At 38.3% G+C, this 17,180-nt stretch overlaps 1 protein-coding gene across 3 annotated transcripts in view; it reads left to right on the forward strand.

Annotated features, from left to right (window-relative positions):
• The first annotated feature begins 1,798 nt into the window (after positions 1 to 1,798).
• Positions 1,799 to 17,180, forward strand: part of ABCA8 (ATP binding cassette subfamily A member 8) — a 74,356-nt gene continuing 58,974 nt past the window's right edge. The window contains exons 1-7 of one of the 3 annotated variants that reach the window (XM_047706649.1): positions 1,799 to 1,961; positions 2,589 to 2,677; positions 5,387 to 5,496; positions 6,599 to 6,803; positions 11,237 to 11,401; positions 14,484 to 14,587; positions 15,745 to 15,971. In XM_047706649.1, the coding sequence (XP_047562605.1) occupies positions 5,401 to 5,496; positions 6,599 to 6,803; positions 11,237 to 11,401; positions 14,484 to 14,587; positions 15,745 to 15,971 (797 nt within the window). In that variant the 5' untranslated portion in view covers positions 1,799 to 1,961; positions 2,589 to 2,677; positions 5,387 to 5,400. Of the gene's footprint in view, positions 1,962 to 2,588; positions 2,678 to 5,385; positions 5,497 to 6,598; positions 6,804 to 11,236; positions 11,402 to 14,483; positions 14,588 to 15,744; positions 15,972 to 17,180 lie in introns of all 3 variants that reach the window. The other 2 variants (XM_047706648.1, XM_047706650.1) reach the window with 2 other exon arrangements.

Consider the following 17,180-nt stretch of genomic DNA (forward strand, 5'->3'; position numbering starts at 1 on the left):
ATATAAAAAGAGGAAAATATATATATATATATATTAGATAAACTATTTAAAAAACGTTTAAAAAAGAAAACGGTAAAAGCTAAAAAAAATTTAGCAGAAGAAGAGAAAAACAAAAAAAATTGAAAAAGAAAAAAAAAATTAACTGCAAGGCTAAAAAATCATGGGGAGAAAGCCATGAGTTCCGTGCTTTGCTTTCTTCTCCTCTGGAATTCCGCCGTTCTCCTTGGTAGGTGAACTTGGTCCTGGCTGGGTTTCCCATAGATCTTCTGGGGGAGGGGCCCGTTGTAGTGATTCTCAAGCGTCTTTGCCCCAGGCGGAGTTGCACCGCCCTTACCCGGGGCCGCGCTGAGTAATCCACTCGGGTTCACTTTCGGGAGCTTTTGTTCCCTGAGCGCTTTCCGTAGAGTCTGGAGGATGGGAATGAAGATGGCGGCCTCCCGGTCTCCGGCCCGGAGGAGCCAAGAGCCCGGGGCCCCACTCCTCAGTGCGCCCTCAGAGAACAGCGCCCAATTATTCCCGTCACCCTGGCCTACGTCCGCGCTCCCAGCTGACCGAGCCTGCGACCAGTTCAAGGCAACCCCGAGCAGAGAGTCACTCCTCGGCTCTGTCTCTGCAGCCGGCTTCCCCGATCTAATACCGGTAAGCTCTGCGACACTCAGACACCCCCGATCCTTCTGCGACCCTGCGGGACCTGAGGCCGCGCTGACCCCGCGCTTCACCCCAGTTAAGCCTCTGGAGCGATGTCCCTCAGCGGAACAGACTTTTAAAAGTCCTGATTTTGCTCCGTTGCTCCGCCGCTCGCCGGGAGCCGGCCCCTCCCCCCGCGGTCTATCTTCCCGTCGCTTTGGATTCACTTCTCCGCCAGTCCTACCTTGCAGAAAGTGGTTGATTTTCTGTTTCTGGAATTGCTGTTCTTCTTCTCTTCAATCTCCCGTTGGATTTGTAGGTGTTTGCAATCTTTAGATAAGCTATTTAGCTGATCTCCCGCTACCCGAAGTAGTCTCAGCCTGCTACTTCTCCGCCATCTTGACTCCTCCCTCAAAAGCCGTAATTTTTGTTGAAACCTTCAATACTCCTCTCTCAGTAATCAGCAGGCCTCGTAAACAGAAAACCAGCAAAAATATAGAAAAACTGAACACCATCAACCAACTAGATCTAATGGATATCTATGTAACACTCCACACACTCAACAGCTGAACGCACATCTCCTCACGTGCGTGTGGAATATTCACCAAGACAGATCATATCCTGGGTCCATAAAACAAGCCCTAAGAAATCTGACACACAAAATAAATTTTTTGGCCATGCTACAATTAAACTAGAAATCAACAACCAAAAGATAACAGGAGCATCTCCAGACACTTGGAAATTAACCCACGTTTCAGTAATTCATGGGTCAAAGATGAAGTCATGAAGGAGATTGGAAATATTCTGAGCTGAGTAAAAATGAGAAACAGAAATGAAAACCCTGATTATCCAAGTAGTGATGTCCATCAGGCCAGGGAGATCTCTGTGTAGAGAGGAGCTTTTCTCTGATTCAACGGTTTACTTTTTATTCAAAGGCACTGCTTTAAATGCTGATATCAGCCAACAGTTACCTGGGACAGAATAAACAAAAGCTTAGCAATCCTGATCTCCCTGATAAGATTGATCCTTATAATATGATATGGCCATGCCACCAAGTGTAAATGTCACTGGGCTCTGCAGGAACTGGCCGAATGCAAATGAGATCAGCGGTCCAAGAGGGATCACGTGAATGCAATGTTTGGCAGGGTCCCCAGAGCACAGGCTGTAATTTCTGAAGGCAGCCCTCACAGGAACTTTTCACAGAAGCCAAACAGTTCAAGAAGAGTCTAGAGATGCAGTAGAAACCAGGGGGGAAATGTGAATTGTTTTCTTCTAAATAAGGAGATCAGTGGATAAACTGTGCTTCTCCAGTCTTGACTTCAAAGGTCTCAAAAGTAAGTTCACTGTATTTTTTCCCTGTTCTGATTTGTGTTTGGGGATTTTCTTCTTTGCTTTTTTTTTGCTCTTGCAAAATTAGAAATAAGCCTTTAGGTACTGAAAGCTGACCGTCTATGGGGAAATCATTTTGAAAACTAATGGGCTGTTTTGATGTTTTTGAATACTCAGTGTTTAATATTATGTAAGTGAAAGCACAGAGTTAAAATATAGTGTTTTATGAAACATTATGCAACTGGTAAATTATTTTTAACTAGAAACTGAGTATGGAAATAGGCCAAAATCTGCTTTAAAAATTTGGGAAGAACTGAGTATCTTGAGAATTGATTTGTAAACCTGAGTCATTTTCAAAGTGATAGTTATTTACTTTTATTGCACAATAAAAGTAAAAGGGTGAGGGCATTTTGGATAAACTGTTCTATGGCTCAGAGACTGTTTACCAGAAGCATTTACAGAAATATTTGTCTTGTCTCTGGCTCTCATTCTTAGGCTCTGAGAATTTGGGAAACGTTAGATGCTATCCAGGATCTTTTACTCTATGCACAGAATGTCCTGAATCAGAATTGAAAAATGCCATGTTTCCTTATCATAATACTATTTCAAATGCACTTTATTTCCGTAAGCAGAGAGTTCAAGCATTTTGCTCTGAATCTAACAACCGTCTAAGAGGAAAAACCCAGAGCCCTCACAACTTGGAACTGTCTACTGCATGATAGTAAGGAGTTCAGGTTGTTGTTAGTCTTTTGATAATCTACAGAACATCCATGAGTTGGGGGGAAATAAATACTAATTTCCGACAAAAAATCAGAGGGACTAGAGCCAGACGGAAGTTTCTGTGCTATATTGGGCTGCAGCAGATTCCACAGTGAGAGATCACCTCTTTGGTCTTTGGTCTTTGGTCTTTGGCCAGCTGATTCTCCCGCCCAGCCTTGCACAGTCCCCTTAAAAATGTCACACGGAAGTCACTGCACTAGGAACGGCCTATAGGGATAGTCAATCCCTTATCCCTGGATACCTAACCTAATGCCTTTTTTTTTTTTTTGGTGGTGGTGGGGTGCCCCCTGGGAACTATCTTCTTTTCACCAACTGCCATTGCCTGGACTTTCTAACCTCTTCACAGAACCTGCTTCCCCCTAGATGTGCCTCTCAGCCTCATCAGCAGACACGTCTAGATCTTTCCCAGGGGAAGTGCTCTCTGAGGTTGTCTTGGCTAATGTGGCTCCCATCAGAACTGGCTTCTGTATATCTTCCTTGAGCATTGTATCTAGAAAGTAGCAGAGCCCTCGGTGTCATCCTGAGGCATGAATGGGATAACAGCTTCAAGCAAGGGCACGTCTATTCCTCATCATGATGCGGAAGTTCATGGCAACCATGTGGTTTCCTATCCCTGGCCAACATTACAGACATGTGGGAGGAGGAGAACACTTGCCTCAAATTCAGGACTTAAGAGCCATCTCTGTGCTCCGAAGTCCTGACTCATCCACCCAAATCACATCCCTGGTGTGCTCACGTGAGGCCAACAACAGATGAGGACACTACAAGAAGAAAGATATTTTTCCAGGAAAGCCCCTAAATTAAGAGTAATCATCAAAGGAATAGCTTTTATAAGTATCTGTCCTATCTTTGGGACAGGAAGAAAACATGGGGGGAAACTTGATAAATTTCAATAGAAGGTAGTATAGATAAAACTAGAAGCAGAGTAAAACCATGAGAGACTGTGGACTCCGAAAAACAAGCTGAGGGTTTTGAAGGGGCAGGGATGGGAAGTTAGGTGAGCCTGCTAGTGGGTATTGTGGACGGCATGGATTGCATGGAGCACTGGGTGTGGTGCATAAACAATGAATTCTGGTACACTGAAAAGAAATTAAAAAAATAAAAAATTATTTTAAAAAAAGGCATGCTTCAAGTGAGAATAATACATAGTGAAAGATCATCTAAAATGAAAATTTATACATGACTAAATTCACTTCTTAAAAATATAGCATCTATCAGCTTGGATTTCTAAAAATAAATTATGAAACTTTCTCTTTTTTTCTGTTTTAATACACAGAAGAACTCCATATTTTATTTTTTAAATTTTATTTTATTTTTTCAGTGTTCCAAGATTCATTGTTTATGCATGGCACTTTCTTAATCACATGCACATTAAAAAAAATCTTTTTTATTTTTTAAAAAAGATTTTATGTATTTATTTGAGAGAGATAGAGAGCAAGAGAACATGAAGAGGGGGTAGGGGGTAGAGGCAGAGGGAGAAGGAGAAGTAGACTCCCCACTGAGCAGGCACCCTGATGTGGGGCTCGATCCCAGGACTCTAGGTTTGTTCATGACCTGAGCCAAAGGCAGAGGCTTAATTGACTGAGCCACCCAGGCGCCTTTCATTCTTTTTTTAAATGTTTAGTAGAATTCACCAGAGAAGCCATCTGGTCCTGGGCTTTTCTTTGTTGAGAGGTGTTTGATCACTGATTGAACATTCTTTCAGCTTTTCTTTTGTTGCTGATTTCTAGTTTCCTATCCTCATGGTCAGAAAAGATACTTAGTATAATCTCAATTTGCTAAGACTTGTGTTGTGGCCTGTCATACAATCTATCCTTGTAGCTATTGGGAAGTCTTGGATATGTGAGAGCTGCTTCTCCCGTCCTTGAGTGACAGCCTCTCTCTGCTTTGTGTCATTGCTGGTTTCCCAAGCAAATCTCAGCAGCAACTCACCTTTGCTTAGGGACAGGGAGGTTTCCCACCCAGCCATGGTGGTAGATGGCAATTGCTTTTTACTTCATGCAAGGTCATGTTGTGTCAGCTAAGGTGTGTTTGGGTAGGTGGTATTGCAACCCACTGACAGTCAAGCCATGGGCACAAGGAGGGCACTGACTTTGCAACAGGGATTCTAAAGGAAACAAAACTCTGGGGGAAAAACTCTAGAGCTGTCACATTCTTGATCTTGAGTCAAGAGTTATTGAAAACACACAGGGAACTTTTACCATCCCGGCATTTTGCATTGGAGAAAATCATTTAGTCAGAGCAGTGGGGGAGAAAAAAAGTCTCTAGAAATAGGAAAAATGAACCACTCTGAGACCAAAGGGGAGAGCCTCTTCTTCCTGCAATGTCTATTCAGTCCTCCATACTGACAAAGCTTTCCATCATGCCGGCTGGCAAAGAAAACTGTTTAAAAAACCCAGATCCATTTTCAGAGAGCAGGCTGCAAAGAATGAATTTTGAGGCAATACATTGATCACTGACACAAGGCATGACCAAAAAAATAAGAGAATAAAGAGTTTGGAAGTGGGAAGAAAAGAAGCCAGGGGAGTCATAATATGCTAACTTTGGAACTCACAGATTGCAATGATCAGGTTGGCCTTTTCCTGTTTGCAGGGTATATCTTCTCATGAAGATGTCACATTAATGTTATCTTCTCCTTTTTTTTTTCTTATTAAACAGGGCAAAATGATGAAGAGAGAGATAAGTGTGTGTCAACAGACTTGGGCATTATTATGCAAGAACCTTCTGAAAAAATGGAGACTGAAAAGAGAGTCCTTTATGGTATGATTCAGTATCCCTGTTACTTCTTATTTACAATGTAGAAATATATATTCCCTGGGAAGTAACTATACTTTGTTTCTCTCCTTCCAAAAACCAGACTGAAGCAGAAAACCTTTCTTATGAGAGAAGGAGCTGTTCCTCAAACCTCAAACCTCAAACCTCAACCTGTCCGCAGACATTTCAGACATAGACCCCAAGTCGAGGTCTAAAGGCACTGAATTCTACCCAGCAATAGAAAATCCAATAAATGTTTTAAAAGTCAGTGGTCACATGTTTGCTAATGTTTCTACTTGTGGACAATCAGGTTTAGATACTGAGATTCTGAAGGCATAGTTAATCAAGACACTGAAGTAGGGAAGTGGTATATTCTCTTTTGAATTTTTTAAAAATAAATCAGTCTCTTCAAAAGAGCAGAAAACTTGGAGATGTCATTAGTGCCAAGAAGAAAATTAGCATTATCTCCTATCATTTTTACCATATAACAAAAATCCTGGTTGAGCTTTGATCTCTTCCAAAAATCAGATAGATATAAATTAGTAGCATTTCTAACTAAATCACAACTTTGCTATATATCTAATTGTGAATTTCTTCTATCATCATCCATTTAGGAAATAAAGTGATGTCTTATTGGAAGTTTGCAGGTGACCAATAATAACTAAAAAGACAGTATTTCTCCAGTTGCCTGAATTGTGCTGAGTTTCTAATACCAGGATCTTGGCGTGTAGCCAGTATATTACCATTAAATTAGCAGTGCCTTGGAACTGTCTCATGTAACACTAAGCTCTCAGTAGAACCAGAAACTGGATGAGTAGGTCATACCAGCTGCTAATACTTTGTAATAGCTTTCCACGGTTGCCTCTCATCCTTTCATGGTCCAAGCATGCTTTAGACTGGTGCTGTGATCAATACATTTGAATCCTTTTAAGAGCTCATTGGAATTACTCAGACTGCTGAATTTTGCACTATGCATATTTTCAGGAGTTCATAATGTGGCATATATTGAAAGCAGAAAAAATGTACAAGACAAACTGTATGACCAAATGATTGTGGATAACTAATACAAAATCACAATTTTCTTTATTCTTTCTCTTGGATTGTATAGGAATGGTTGACCCCATTGCTCCTCCTACTTTGCTTGTCTGTATATCCTACTAGTCATGAATTTAATGATTTTTCTTCACTGCCTGCCATGGACCTGGGACGGGTAGACTCATTTAAAGATTCTACATTTTCTATTACATACACACCTGTCACCAATACAACCCAACAGATAATGAATAAAGTAGCCTTAGCTTCCTTCATGAAAGGTGAGTTTTCTAGCAACCAAGAGGAATTTCTGATGTCAATTTTTGGTTCATTTAACTACAGATTTGTATTTCAGTTGATAAACTGTGGTAATTGTCAAAATTTATAGATTATGTGAAATTGGGTACAGTCTCTCAACAAAGAAATCTTGATCTTGCATACGGTTTGGGGAAGTGTGGAATATAGAGTTTGGCAGATTTTGAAAAGCAGGAGTGTCAAATGGTTGACATTTGGCTGTGGAAGCATTATTACTAGACAAAGATTGTCACTCTAGCATTTGCTTATTATTAGAGACAAAAACAGTGAGTCTTTTCTTGAATTTGATTATGGAAATTTTATCTCCAGGTTTTTACTACCAAAAAAATTTCTTACTAATTTGAAGATTCTATTGATGAGTATTCTGTGTTTCAAATTTCCACCCTTCATTGTTAAGATACTTATCAATAAAAAATAAGAAGAACATTATGACTGTCAACGTCACTTTCCTGAAGAATAATTTTCTGAAATCAAGAAAAACAGCCTAGTGAATAGACAAGAGAACTAGTCTTAAAGTCCAAGAACAATTTGACTAAAAATACTTCTGTGACTGGGTCCATAGTGCATTTTGCAAGTCGTCAACTTCTCTGAGCCACATTATCACCATACTCAAAATAAGATCAATAGTACTATATTTTTTGTGAATACTTCAGTTGAGAATGAGAGAATCCCAATTCAACTTGTCTCAAAGAAAGGGGGGCATCTTTTGTCTAACTTTAAGGAAATGGGTATGGATAGAGATGGGTCAACAATAGAGGAAGAAATATGTCTCCAGTTGTCAGGTCTGTAGTATTGTGTGCTAGACTCATTCTCTTGTTGGCTCTCCCCAAATAGAAGCAGACTTAGTCTGCAGAATCTCCAGATGTAAGCCCCACCACAAACAACTCCAGTGAAAAGTGTACAGACCTTTCCCAACTGTTCAAAATTATTTCAGAAATTAGACCCATTGGAATGATGGTCTACTTTGGATTAGTGTTGGTCTTGGCCCACCAAGAATGAATCTCACTGAATAGAAGAATAAAGTATTGTCGCTGCCATTGGTTGGGTTCCTAGTCATGTTGCAGACCATATCCAAACCACATGGTATGTGAGTGGAAGAGTGTCAGTATCCCAAATGAATTTTAGAGTGTTTACTAGAAGGAGGAGTGAATGTCAGGCAAATAAAAACAATTCTTCTTTGCAAATATAAATGCATACCTCAAAGGGAAATCTATAGTGATTGGCCCATAAATGTGAGTTGAGTTATAATTTAGAAACAATTTAGAGCTTGCACAACTTTGTGGATAGACTAGAAATCATGAAATTGTACAGTTTAAAAGGATGAATTTTATGTTATATGAATTATATGTCAATTAGAAAAAGAACATAAAAATGTGACTTGGGAGCACCTAGGTGGCTCAGTCAGTTAGTTAAGCATCTGACTTTTGGTTTCGGCTCAGGTTATGACCTCAGGACCATGAGCTTGAGCTCTGCATTGGGCTCTGTACTAAGCATGGAGCCTGCTTGAGATTCTCTCTCCCTCTCTCTTTGCCCCTCCCAACACTCAATAAATACCTACCTACCTACCTACCTGCATACATACATAAAGTGACTTAGGAAGTACTCAGTATCAATTTTAAACACCATAATTCCTCACCATGGGTATTACTGTAAGGGGAACTTTTAGGTCTTTCTCCACCCAATCTATATAAAGTCTCTTCTCTTTGCTATCCTATGTTCATGATTCTACTACAGTTTATGTAACCATTAATTTTGTGCCTGGATCCTGACCCCCTACCTGTATTCAGTATCCAGAAGTCCACCTCTGTGTAATCTGCTTTTAGTCTCACTATTAGGAGTCTCTATGGCCACAGTTCCCAAATTCTGTTGGACTTTTCTTTCCTGTCCATGCTTCACTTCACACTGCCAGGATAGGTGGATGGATGGTTTACATCCAAACTTGCTTCCCCATCATGCCTCACTGAACACCACCTCCTTGCTTCTATCTGAATTTTAATGTCTGCACTGTGTGTCTTCCCTACAAACACTGACTCCCCTTCTGATTCAAGATGATATTCTGATCTGCACTGTCTGCTTAAGGTCTGGTCTCCCTGTTTAGCTCAAGGTGTGTTTGCCCTCATCCTCTGGCTCACAGATGTCCTCCTGGGGCAGAGGGACTCACAATGCCATTACCTTGTGCTTCTCAACAATATCCTGATTCAAGGTCCCATGCAACTGGGCTAACAAATATTCATTAAATGACTACTGTGTACAAGTCTTTACATCAAGTTTATCTTTACAATGAATGCATTGTTATCTTTGTTTAATAAATAATGTAATTGCAATTATGATATTCTTTAATGTTCTCATGACCTAGATTTTACAGACTTTATTCTGTAGTAATAGAATATTATTCTGTATTATATTTTCTGTACTTTGTAGTAATATTCTGTGCTACTAATATAGACATTATTGTTTATTTTATGATGGAAATTGAGTGATAAAGCCTATATGACTTACTCAAGATCACATGGATTTAAGGATGAGGTTCCAGGAAAAAAAAATAGTTCTATCAAAATACATGCTGCCTTTTTCCTTCACATGCGTCTTCAACACTCCCACCCCAATCCAGGACTTTCTTTGCTCTCCTTCTCATTCTTTCAAACTAAATGAGATATTTGTAATGCATTGAACACAATAACTGCTGAAAGAGGGATTATTTTAGTGATATAAGTATATTCAATTGACATATTTTTTAAATTTTTTCTTCTTTTTTTAAGTGTACTTACCCTACTGTCAGGATTGCTAAAGGAAAATGAACTTTTATAATTATTTTCATCTGCTATGGACCAAAGCCTAATTTTGATTTAAACACAATGATCTACCATTCGTGATCATTTTTTTGCCAACATTGTAGATTTATTGTAATATTAATTCTCCTGTGAATAGTTTAATTGGTATGGAATGATATTATACGCAATAAAAATTGGTTCAAGAACTACAAATGAAAATAAAATAAGGGGTACCTGGGTGGCTCAGTGGGTTAAAGCCTCTGCCTTCGGCTCAGGTCATGGTCCCAGGGTCCTGGGATCGAGCCCCGCATCGGGCTCTCTGCTCAGTGGGGAGCCTGCTTCTTCCTCTCTCTCTCTGCCTGCCTCTCTGCCTACTTGTGATCTGTCTGTCAAATAAATAAAAATCTTTTTTTAAAAAGGAAAAGAAAATAACTAATCTTCATGTAGTTCTTCTGAAGAGCTATGTCTTTTCCCAAATTGTATTCTGCCTGACATACTCAAAGTTGATATTTGATTGTGTTTTATTTCTATAAAGAGCTCCAGTGGAAAAAATGTTCATCATCACTAGCCATCAGGGAGATTCAAATTAAAACCACATTACACCACCTTACACCAGTTAGAATGGCCAAAATTAGCAAGAAAGGAAACAACGTGTGTTGGAAAGGATGTAGAGAAAGGGGAACCCTCTTACACTGTTGGTGGGAATGCAAGTTGGTGCAGCCACTTTGGAGAACAGTGGAGAAATTCCTTAAGAAATTAAAAATAGAGCTTCACTATGACCCTGCAATTGCACTACTGGGTATTTACCCCAAAGATACAGATGTAGTGAAAAGAAGGGCCATCTGTACCCCAATGTTTATAGCAGCAATGGCCATGGTTGCCAAACTGTGGAAAGAACCAAGATGTCCTTCAACAGACGAATGGATAAGGAAGATGTGGTCCATATACACTATGGAGTATTATGCCTCCATCAGAAAGGATGAATACCCAACTTTTGTAGCAACATGCACGGGACTGGAAGAGATGATGCTGAGTGAAATAAGTCAAGCAGAGAGAGTCAGTTATCATATGGTTTCACTTATTTGTGGAGCATAACAAATAGCATGGAGGACAAGGGGAGATGGAGAGGAGAAGGGAGTTGAGGGAAATTGGAGGGGGAGATGAACCATGAGAGACTATGGACTCTGAAAAACAACATGAGGGTTTTGAAGGGGCGGGGGGTAGAACGTTGGGGGAGCCAGGTGGTGGGTATTAAGGAGGGCACGCATTGCATGGAGCACTGGGTGTGGTGCAAAAACAATGAATTCTGTTACGCTGAAACGAAATTTAAAAAAAAAAAAAAAAAAAGCTCTAGTGGGGCGCCTGGGTGGCTCAGTGGGTTAAGCCTCTGCCTTCGGCTCAGGTCATGATCTCAGGGTCCTGGGATCGAGCCCTGCATTGGGCTTTCTGCTTCCCCCTCTCTCTCTGCCTGCCTCTCTGCCTACTTGTGATCTTTCTCTCTGTTGGGTAGATAAATAGAATCTTTTAAAAAAAATAAAAGAACTCTAGTAAAAATAATTTATCATGACATCCTGAAGTTGGTCTCCTAGTAATTTACTAACAAATATATTCCCTTCTTGTAATGACAGACGCAAAAGTTTTGGGGCTGTCCGAAGAAGAAAATATTAAAGAATTAATGTCAGATAATCCTGATGAAGTTATACAAGTCATCTTTACTAATACATTCTCATATCATTTGAAATTCTTGCTAGGATACAGAATTCCAACAAAGAAGGAACACAGGGACCATGAAGGTAAGTTTCCAGCTATGTAACTCCAATGCTCTCCACCACAATTATGGCATAAATTGTACATAAGAATGGATGTTAATACAACAAATTTAAAAATCCCTATCTGCAATGTGATATCAACAGGATAACTGACACATTTAAGAAATACACATTGGGATTTGGTTTTATTAACATGCTGTATTAGATAGTTGTTACATATGGTTTCATAGATGGATACATACATACACACATTTCCATATATCCATGTGTACATATACATATATATTAAATGGAATATGTAGTTGTAATTTATTATTGCTAAAGAAGAGTAAATTTGTTTATGGATAAAATAGAAGAAGATTCTCTTCAGATGTCTGAGTAAGCTTATTTTTGAGGGCCCAAAATGAAGAGGGCACCAAATCCAGAGTGATTGATTATTATTATTAATGCTGTATGATTTTGCCAATCTCACTAACCAAGAGATTTGGGTTTTAGCTACATAAGAACAGGTGAGAAGATCTTAGGTTTATATGAGATGAAAATTTCTGTATTAATTTGGAACTTGGAGAGACCATATACTCAGGGAATGCATAGACAAGAAAAAAGGCCAAGATGGTTTTTTAAAAGAATGAAGTTATAACTAATTAAGACAATATGCTATTACCATAGTAAAACACAGATAGAGCAATGAAACAGGAAAAAACCTGGAAAGCTCTCACACAAGTTTGAAAGCTAACATATGACTGAGAAGACACTGTGACTGGTTCTGGGAAAATCATCTGTCCATAAAGAACAAAGTGAAATTATCTCATACTAAACAACCAATTTCAGGTACAGAACTTGGAGGGGGGGAAATCCTGTAAACGTTCTAGAAGTCAATATAGGAGAATATGTTTGTAACTATGGGATAGAATAGAATTCTTAAACAACAAAAAATAAGTAAACTATAAAAGAAGTTTGCTAAATTCAAACTAGATCAAAATTAAGGAATTGTCTTTATCAAAAGACATCAGAGAGATAATGAAAAGTTAAGGCAAAACTTGTGATGGAATATTTATATAAGCAAAACTAACAGACGGTCAATACCAGAATATATAAAGATTTTCTCTGAATAAATTAAAAAAAATATATAAGATATAAATAGGAGCCTCATAGAAGGAGAAACGCAGATCAAGAATAAACAGTTGGGGGCGTCTGGGTGGCTCAGTGGGTTAAGCCGCTGCCTTCGGCTCAGGTCATGATCTCAAGGTCCTGGGATCGAGTCCCGCATCGGGCTCTCTGCTCAGCAGGGAGCCTGCTTCCCTCTCTCTCTCTCTGCCTGCCTCTCTGTCTACTTGTGATCTCTGTCTGTCAAATAAATAAATAATTAAAATCTTTAAAAAAAAAAGAATAAACAGTTGGACCTGCATTTGTAATCAGGGAAATGCATTTTAAAACGACATGTGATATCATTTTATATTTAGCCAGAATGGCCAAAAACAGTAAATAGAACAATACAAAGTATTGACAAGGATACATAGCAAAGAAAACCCAATATTATAAAATATTTTAAACATTTAAAATTGAGAAATTTTATTTTTAAGTTGAAGATATAATCTGTAACCCAGCATCATGGAAGTTTTATTAGTGAAAGTCTCATGCCTGTGTTAAAAATTTGCTGCCTATTATCCTCTCCTTCTGAGGACATGGAATAATTGCTCTGTAGGTATAATTAGATACCTAGATTCAAGGCATTGAAAAGCAGATGTGAGTTCTCTATACCCTTTCCTCACCTACTTCTGCAAGCCAGATGGAAACTCTCACCTTGGGACCCTTAGATGTGAAAAAGAGGACCTTACTCCCCTTCTTGCAAAGACCTTTGCTGACTCTGTAGCGTGAGTGAGTCACGCTATCTGCTTATCTGCTGCTGCGATAAGACATTAATATCTGGAAGGTCATTTGTTACTAGGCGTATTATTGGCTATCCTGACTGATACACGCATATTCATGAGAAGACATATATAAGGACTTTCATAGCAGTGGCTTTTTTTTTAAACAGCAAAAAGAAAAAAGAAATTAAACAAATTATTAACAATGAGAGAACAGATAAATACATTGAATTGTATTCCTGCAATGTGGTTCTACACAATCATAAAAAGAAGAAAAAATAGGGCCATTTATATAAATTTCAAAATCATTTATAGAACAAATGAAGCAAAGTGGAGAATGATGACTGTAATAAGATAGATGATATAAAGTTTAACAATTTAAAATTACATGTGTGGTTTGGGGATACATTATAGAAGCTTAATGGCATATATAAACACAAAGTTTAGGAAAGCAGTTAGCCTCTTAGGAGCTTGCTACTAGGAAAAGCAGTAAGATCATAGACAATATACAGAGGATTCTAATTGGATTTGTAATGATTTCTTCATTTATAAAATTTGGCCATGGGTACATATGTGTTCATTATATCTTTGTTTGTAGGCCTGAATGATTTCCAATGATTTTTAAATATTTAAAATGTTAATGAAACATGTATTTAATTCCAATACTCAATTTTATTTTTTCACATTAAATATCACCATCTCTTTAATGCAATTTAATACTCACTAGACTGGTAGACTTTTTTTTTTTTTTTTTTTGGTAAGATTTTTTTTTCCTTCAAAAGATGTTCTGATTGACATGATTTAAACATAGTAAGTTATCTCCTCTGAACTCCCAGTTGCTCATTATTGCCTGTCTTGTATGTAATGTTAGGCAAAGTTCTAGTTCTCAATCCATATGCTTCTCAATCCATATGAGACCTACTAACCTTTGAAAAATATAAAAAGATTATTTTGACAATACAAAATCATAGAAGAGAAGAACTCTACAAAATTTTTGATGGATGAAGAAACAGGGAAGGTAGTGTGAGAGAGCATAGTATTCTAATTTAATGCAGAACATCCCCTATAAGTGCTCTGTCTGCTGTGCTTTGAGAATCATTACTCTGGTTTATGTTTTCATAGGCTTTCAGTCAAAATAACATTTATAATGTGTGACCATTGTAAAGTCCACTGTTTCCTATAATAAGAACTGAAATAATCCATAATGATATCTATGGGTTTCTTTTTTTCTCTTAAAGCTCATTGTTCTAAAACAACTGAAAATGTTAGCTGCCAAGTTTCACAATACTGGAAGACAGGTTTTGTGGCTCTTCAAGCTGCTATCAATGCAGCTATCATAGAAGTGAGTACAAATTTTCCGTGCTAACTGATGTTGCATCCACATTAATGCTATTAGAGGCCTCAAAATGTTCATGAAATTAAATATAAATGGGGAGGTTTGTTCTTCACTTAATCACTGGTTTCTTTAGAACAAAGTTTATTTAAGTTTCTATATGTCATGGGGGCTACAGACATAAATAAAAGAAAAATTTTCTCTCCCAAGAATTTAGCCTTGTCAGGAAGCCAGGCATATAGTAGGAACATTATTAGAGCCCAAATGTCTATCAACTGATGAATGTATAAGGAAGTTGTGATATTTATATATAGATATAGATATATAGAGAGACATAGATATAGATATATAATGGGATATTATTCAGCCATCAAAAAGAATGAAACCTTGTCATTTGGAATGACCTGGATGGAGCTAGAATGTATTATGTTAAGCAAAATAAGTCAGCCAGAGAAAAACAAATAACATACAAATTCATTCATATGTGGAATTTAAGAAACAAAACAGATGAACATAAGGGAAGAAAAAAAAGAGGAAAGCAAACCATAAGAGACTCAACTATAGAGAACAAATTAAGGGTTGCTGGAGGAGAGATAGGGGAGGGATAAATGGGTGATGGGGATTAAGGAAGACACTTGTTGTGATGAGCATTGGTGTTGTATGTAAGTGATGAATCACTAAATTCTACTCCTGAAACCACATTACACTACATGTTAACTAACTAGAATTTAAATACTTAAAAAAAAAGTTTTTAGAAAGGGAAAAGTAGGGTAGCAGGGGGGTATAAAGGTCTGTAAGTAAACAGGCTTAACTTCTCAGCCTAAAATGCCATGGGAGAATTCCTAATTTACATCATTTAAATTTAAATTTAAATGAGGCTTGAGGTAAGAGTTGCCAAGTATATAAGGTCATTAATGTATGTCAGGCACATTATAAGGCAGGGTTAGGCAGGGAGGTGATAAAACACATAGTAAATTTTGAAAACTGTGAGAAGCTCAGAATGCCTGGAGTCAGTGGGCCAGTGGTGGAACACAGAAGTGAAAATTTAGACTAGCATCAGATCCAGACTTAACAGTTTTGTGTTCAGAGGAAAACAGACGGCTGAAAGAAAACAGAGCATGCCATCCATGAATACACAAATTTTGTTTATTAATGTATTTCCTCAGACTGCAACAAATCATTCAGTGATGGAGGAATTGATGTCCATTACTGGAAAAAATATGAAGATACATCCCTTCATCAGTCAGGGGGGCATTGAAGCTGATTTCTTCATTTTCTTCTGCATTATTTCCTTTTCCTCTTTCACTTATTATGCATCTCTTAATGTTACAAGAGAGAGGAAAAAGATGAAGGGCTTGATGAGGATGATGGGTCTTCAGGATTCAGCATTCTGGTGAGTAAAGCATAGCACAAATAAATAAATGTAGGGATTTAGGAAAAGTGGGCCTCTTCAGAGCATCTGTATTCAAACCTAATCATTTTCTAACTCTTCCCTATGAGTGGGATAAATTGTCATTGATGTAATGCTTGTCAAGTTAAGGCTGTGGGTTACTGTGCTTCTCAGACTGAAGAAAGAATAGCACATTTGGGTTTGGATAGTGGTTGTGAGGTAGGGATAATGAGGGTTGGCCATTGAGTCTACTGGTTGTGAGGTAGGGATAATGTGGGATGGCCATTGAGTCTACTGGTAAGAGTGTGGTAAAAATGGTAGATTTGGGTGTCAAAGCTGATTGGAAATAGAATTTAAGCCAGCATGGGACTGCAAGGGGAAAAAAGAGGTCAAAGACAAGGAGCTCTTTTGAGACTAAAGGTGGGGTATGATGGATGTATTTGAAGGAACAACCTGGCAGAACAGGCTTGTGAATAGGGGCTGGGTAGTTTGAATTTAAAATGCCAGAAGCTGTGTAATTCCAAGCACGGACAAGGTCCTGTGTGAGAGAGAACTTGAGAATGACTTAAAAACATGGAGGTGGTGTTTGTAGTGAAAAGGAAGTAAAATAACACAGAGGCTAGGAAGCCACATGGAATATGCAAATGGAAATAAATTTGCAGTCTGGAAGAAAATGGTATAAGTTAATATTGAACTGCTCATTGAATTAATATTGGAGGGGAGTATGGCAGAGCCATGAACTCTAACAGCTCTAGAGACAGAATGCCTGGACTCGAAATCATAGGTACTTCAAATCTTTGTTCAGTAGGTTCTTTGTCTAGAAAATGAAGAAAATAATGATGCTTCTGCATAGAGCCTTTGTGAAAATAGAATGATTTCATATCTGCTAAGTTCATGAAAACACTTTCCGGTGCAGAGTAATTGCCGTACATGTAGGCTGTTGTTTTGCTGGTTTTGCTGGTGTTTTGTTTTCATTATTTCATTATACCCTTTAAAGAATGTTCATCAACATGATAAGAGAATTAAACAAAGGAAGGTGAACTATCCTATATCTCTGAGGGAATCCATGAAGCTCCTCACCCCTAGAGAGGTCCCAAAGAGGAGAAAAGACCTGAGATTCACTGAGGAGTTACAATGTACTTGGACACTGTCCCACTTAGACATAACTTCGTTGAGCCAATACTGTGGTATTATTCCCAGTGTCTAGAGCAA

The sequence above is a fragment of the Lutra lutra genome, chromosome 16 (genome assembly GCF_902655055.1).
Source record: "Lutra lutra chromosome 16, mLutLut1.2, whole genome shotgun sequence".
NCBI classification, from domain to species: Eukaryota; Metazoa; Chordata; class Mammalia; order Carnivora; family Mustelidae; genus Lutra; species Lutra lutra.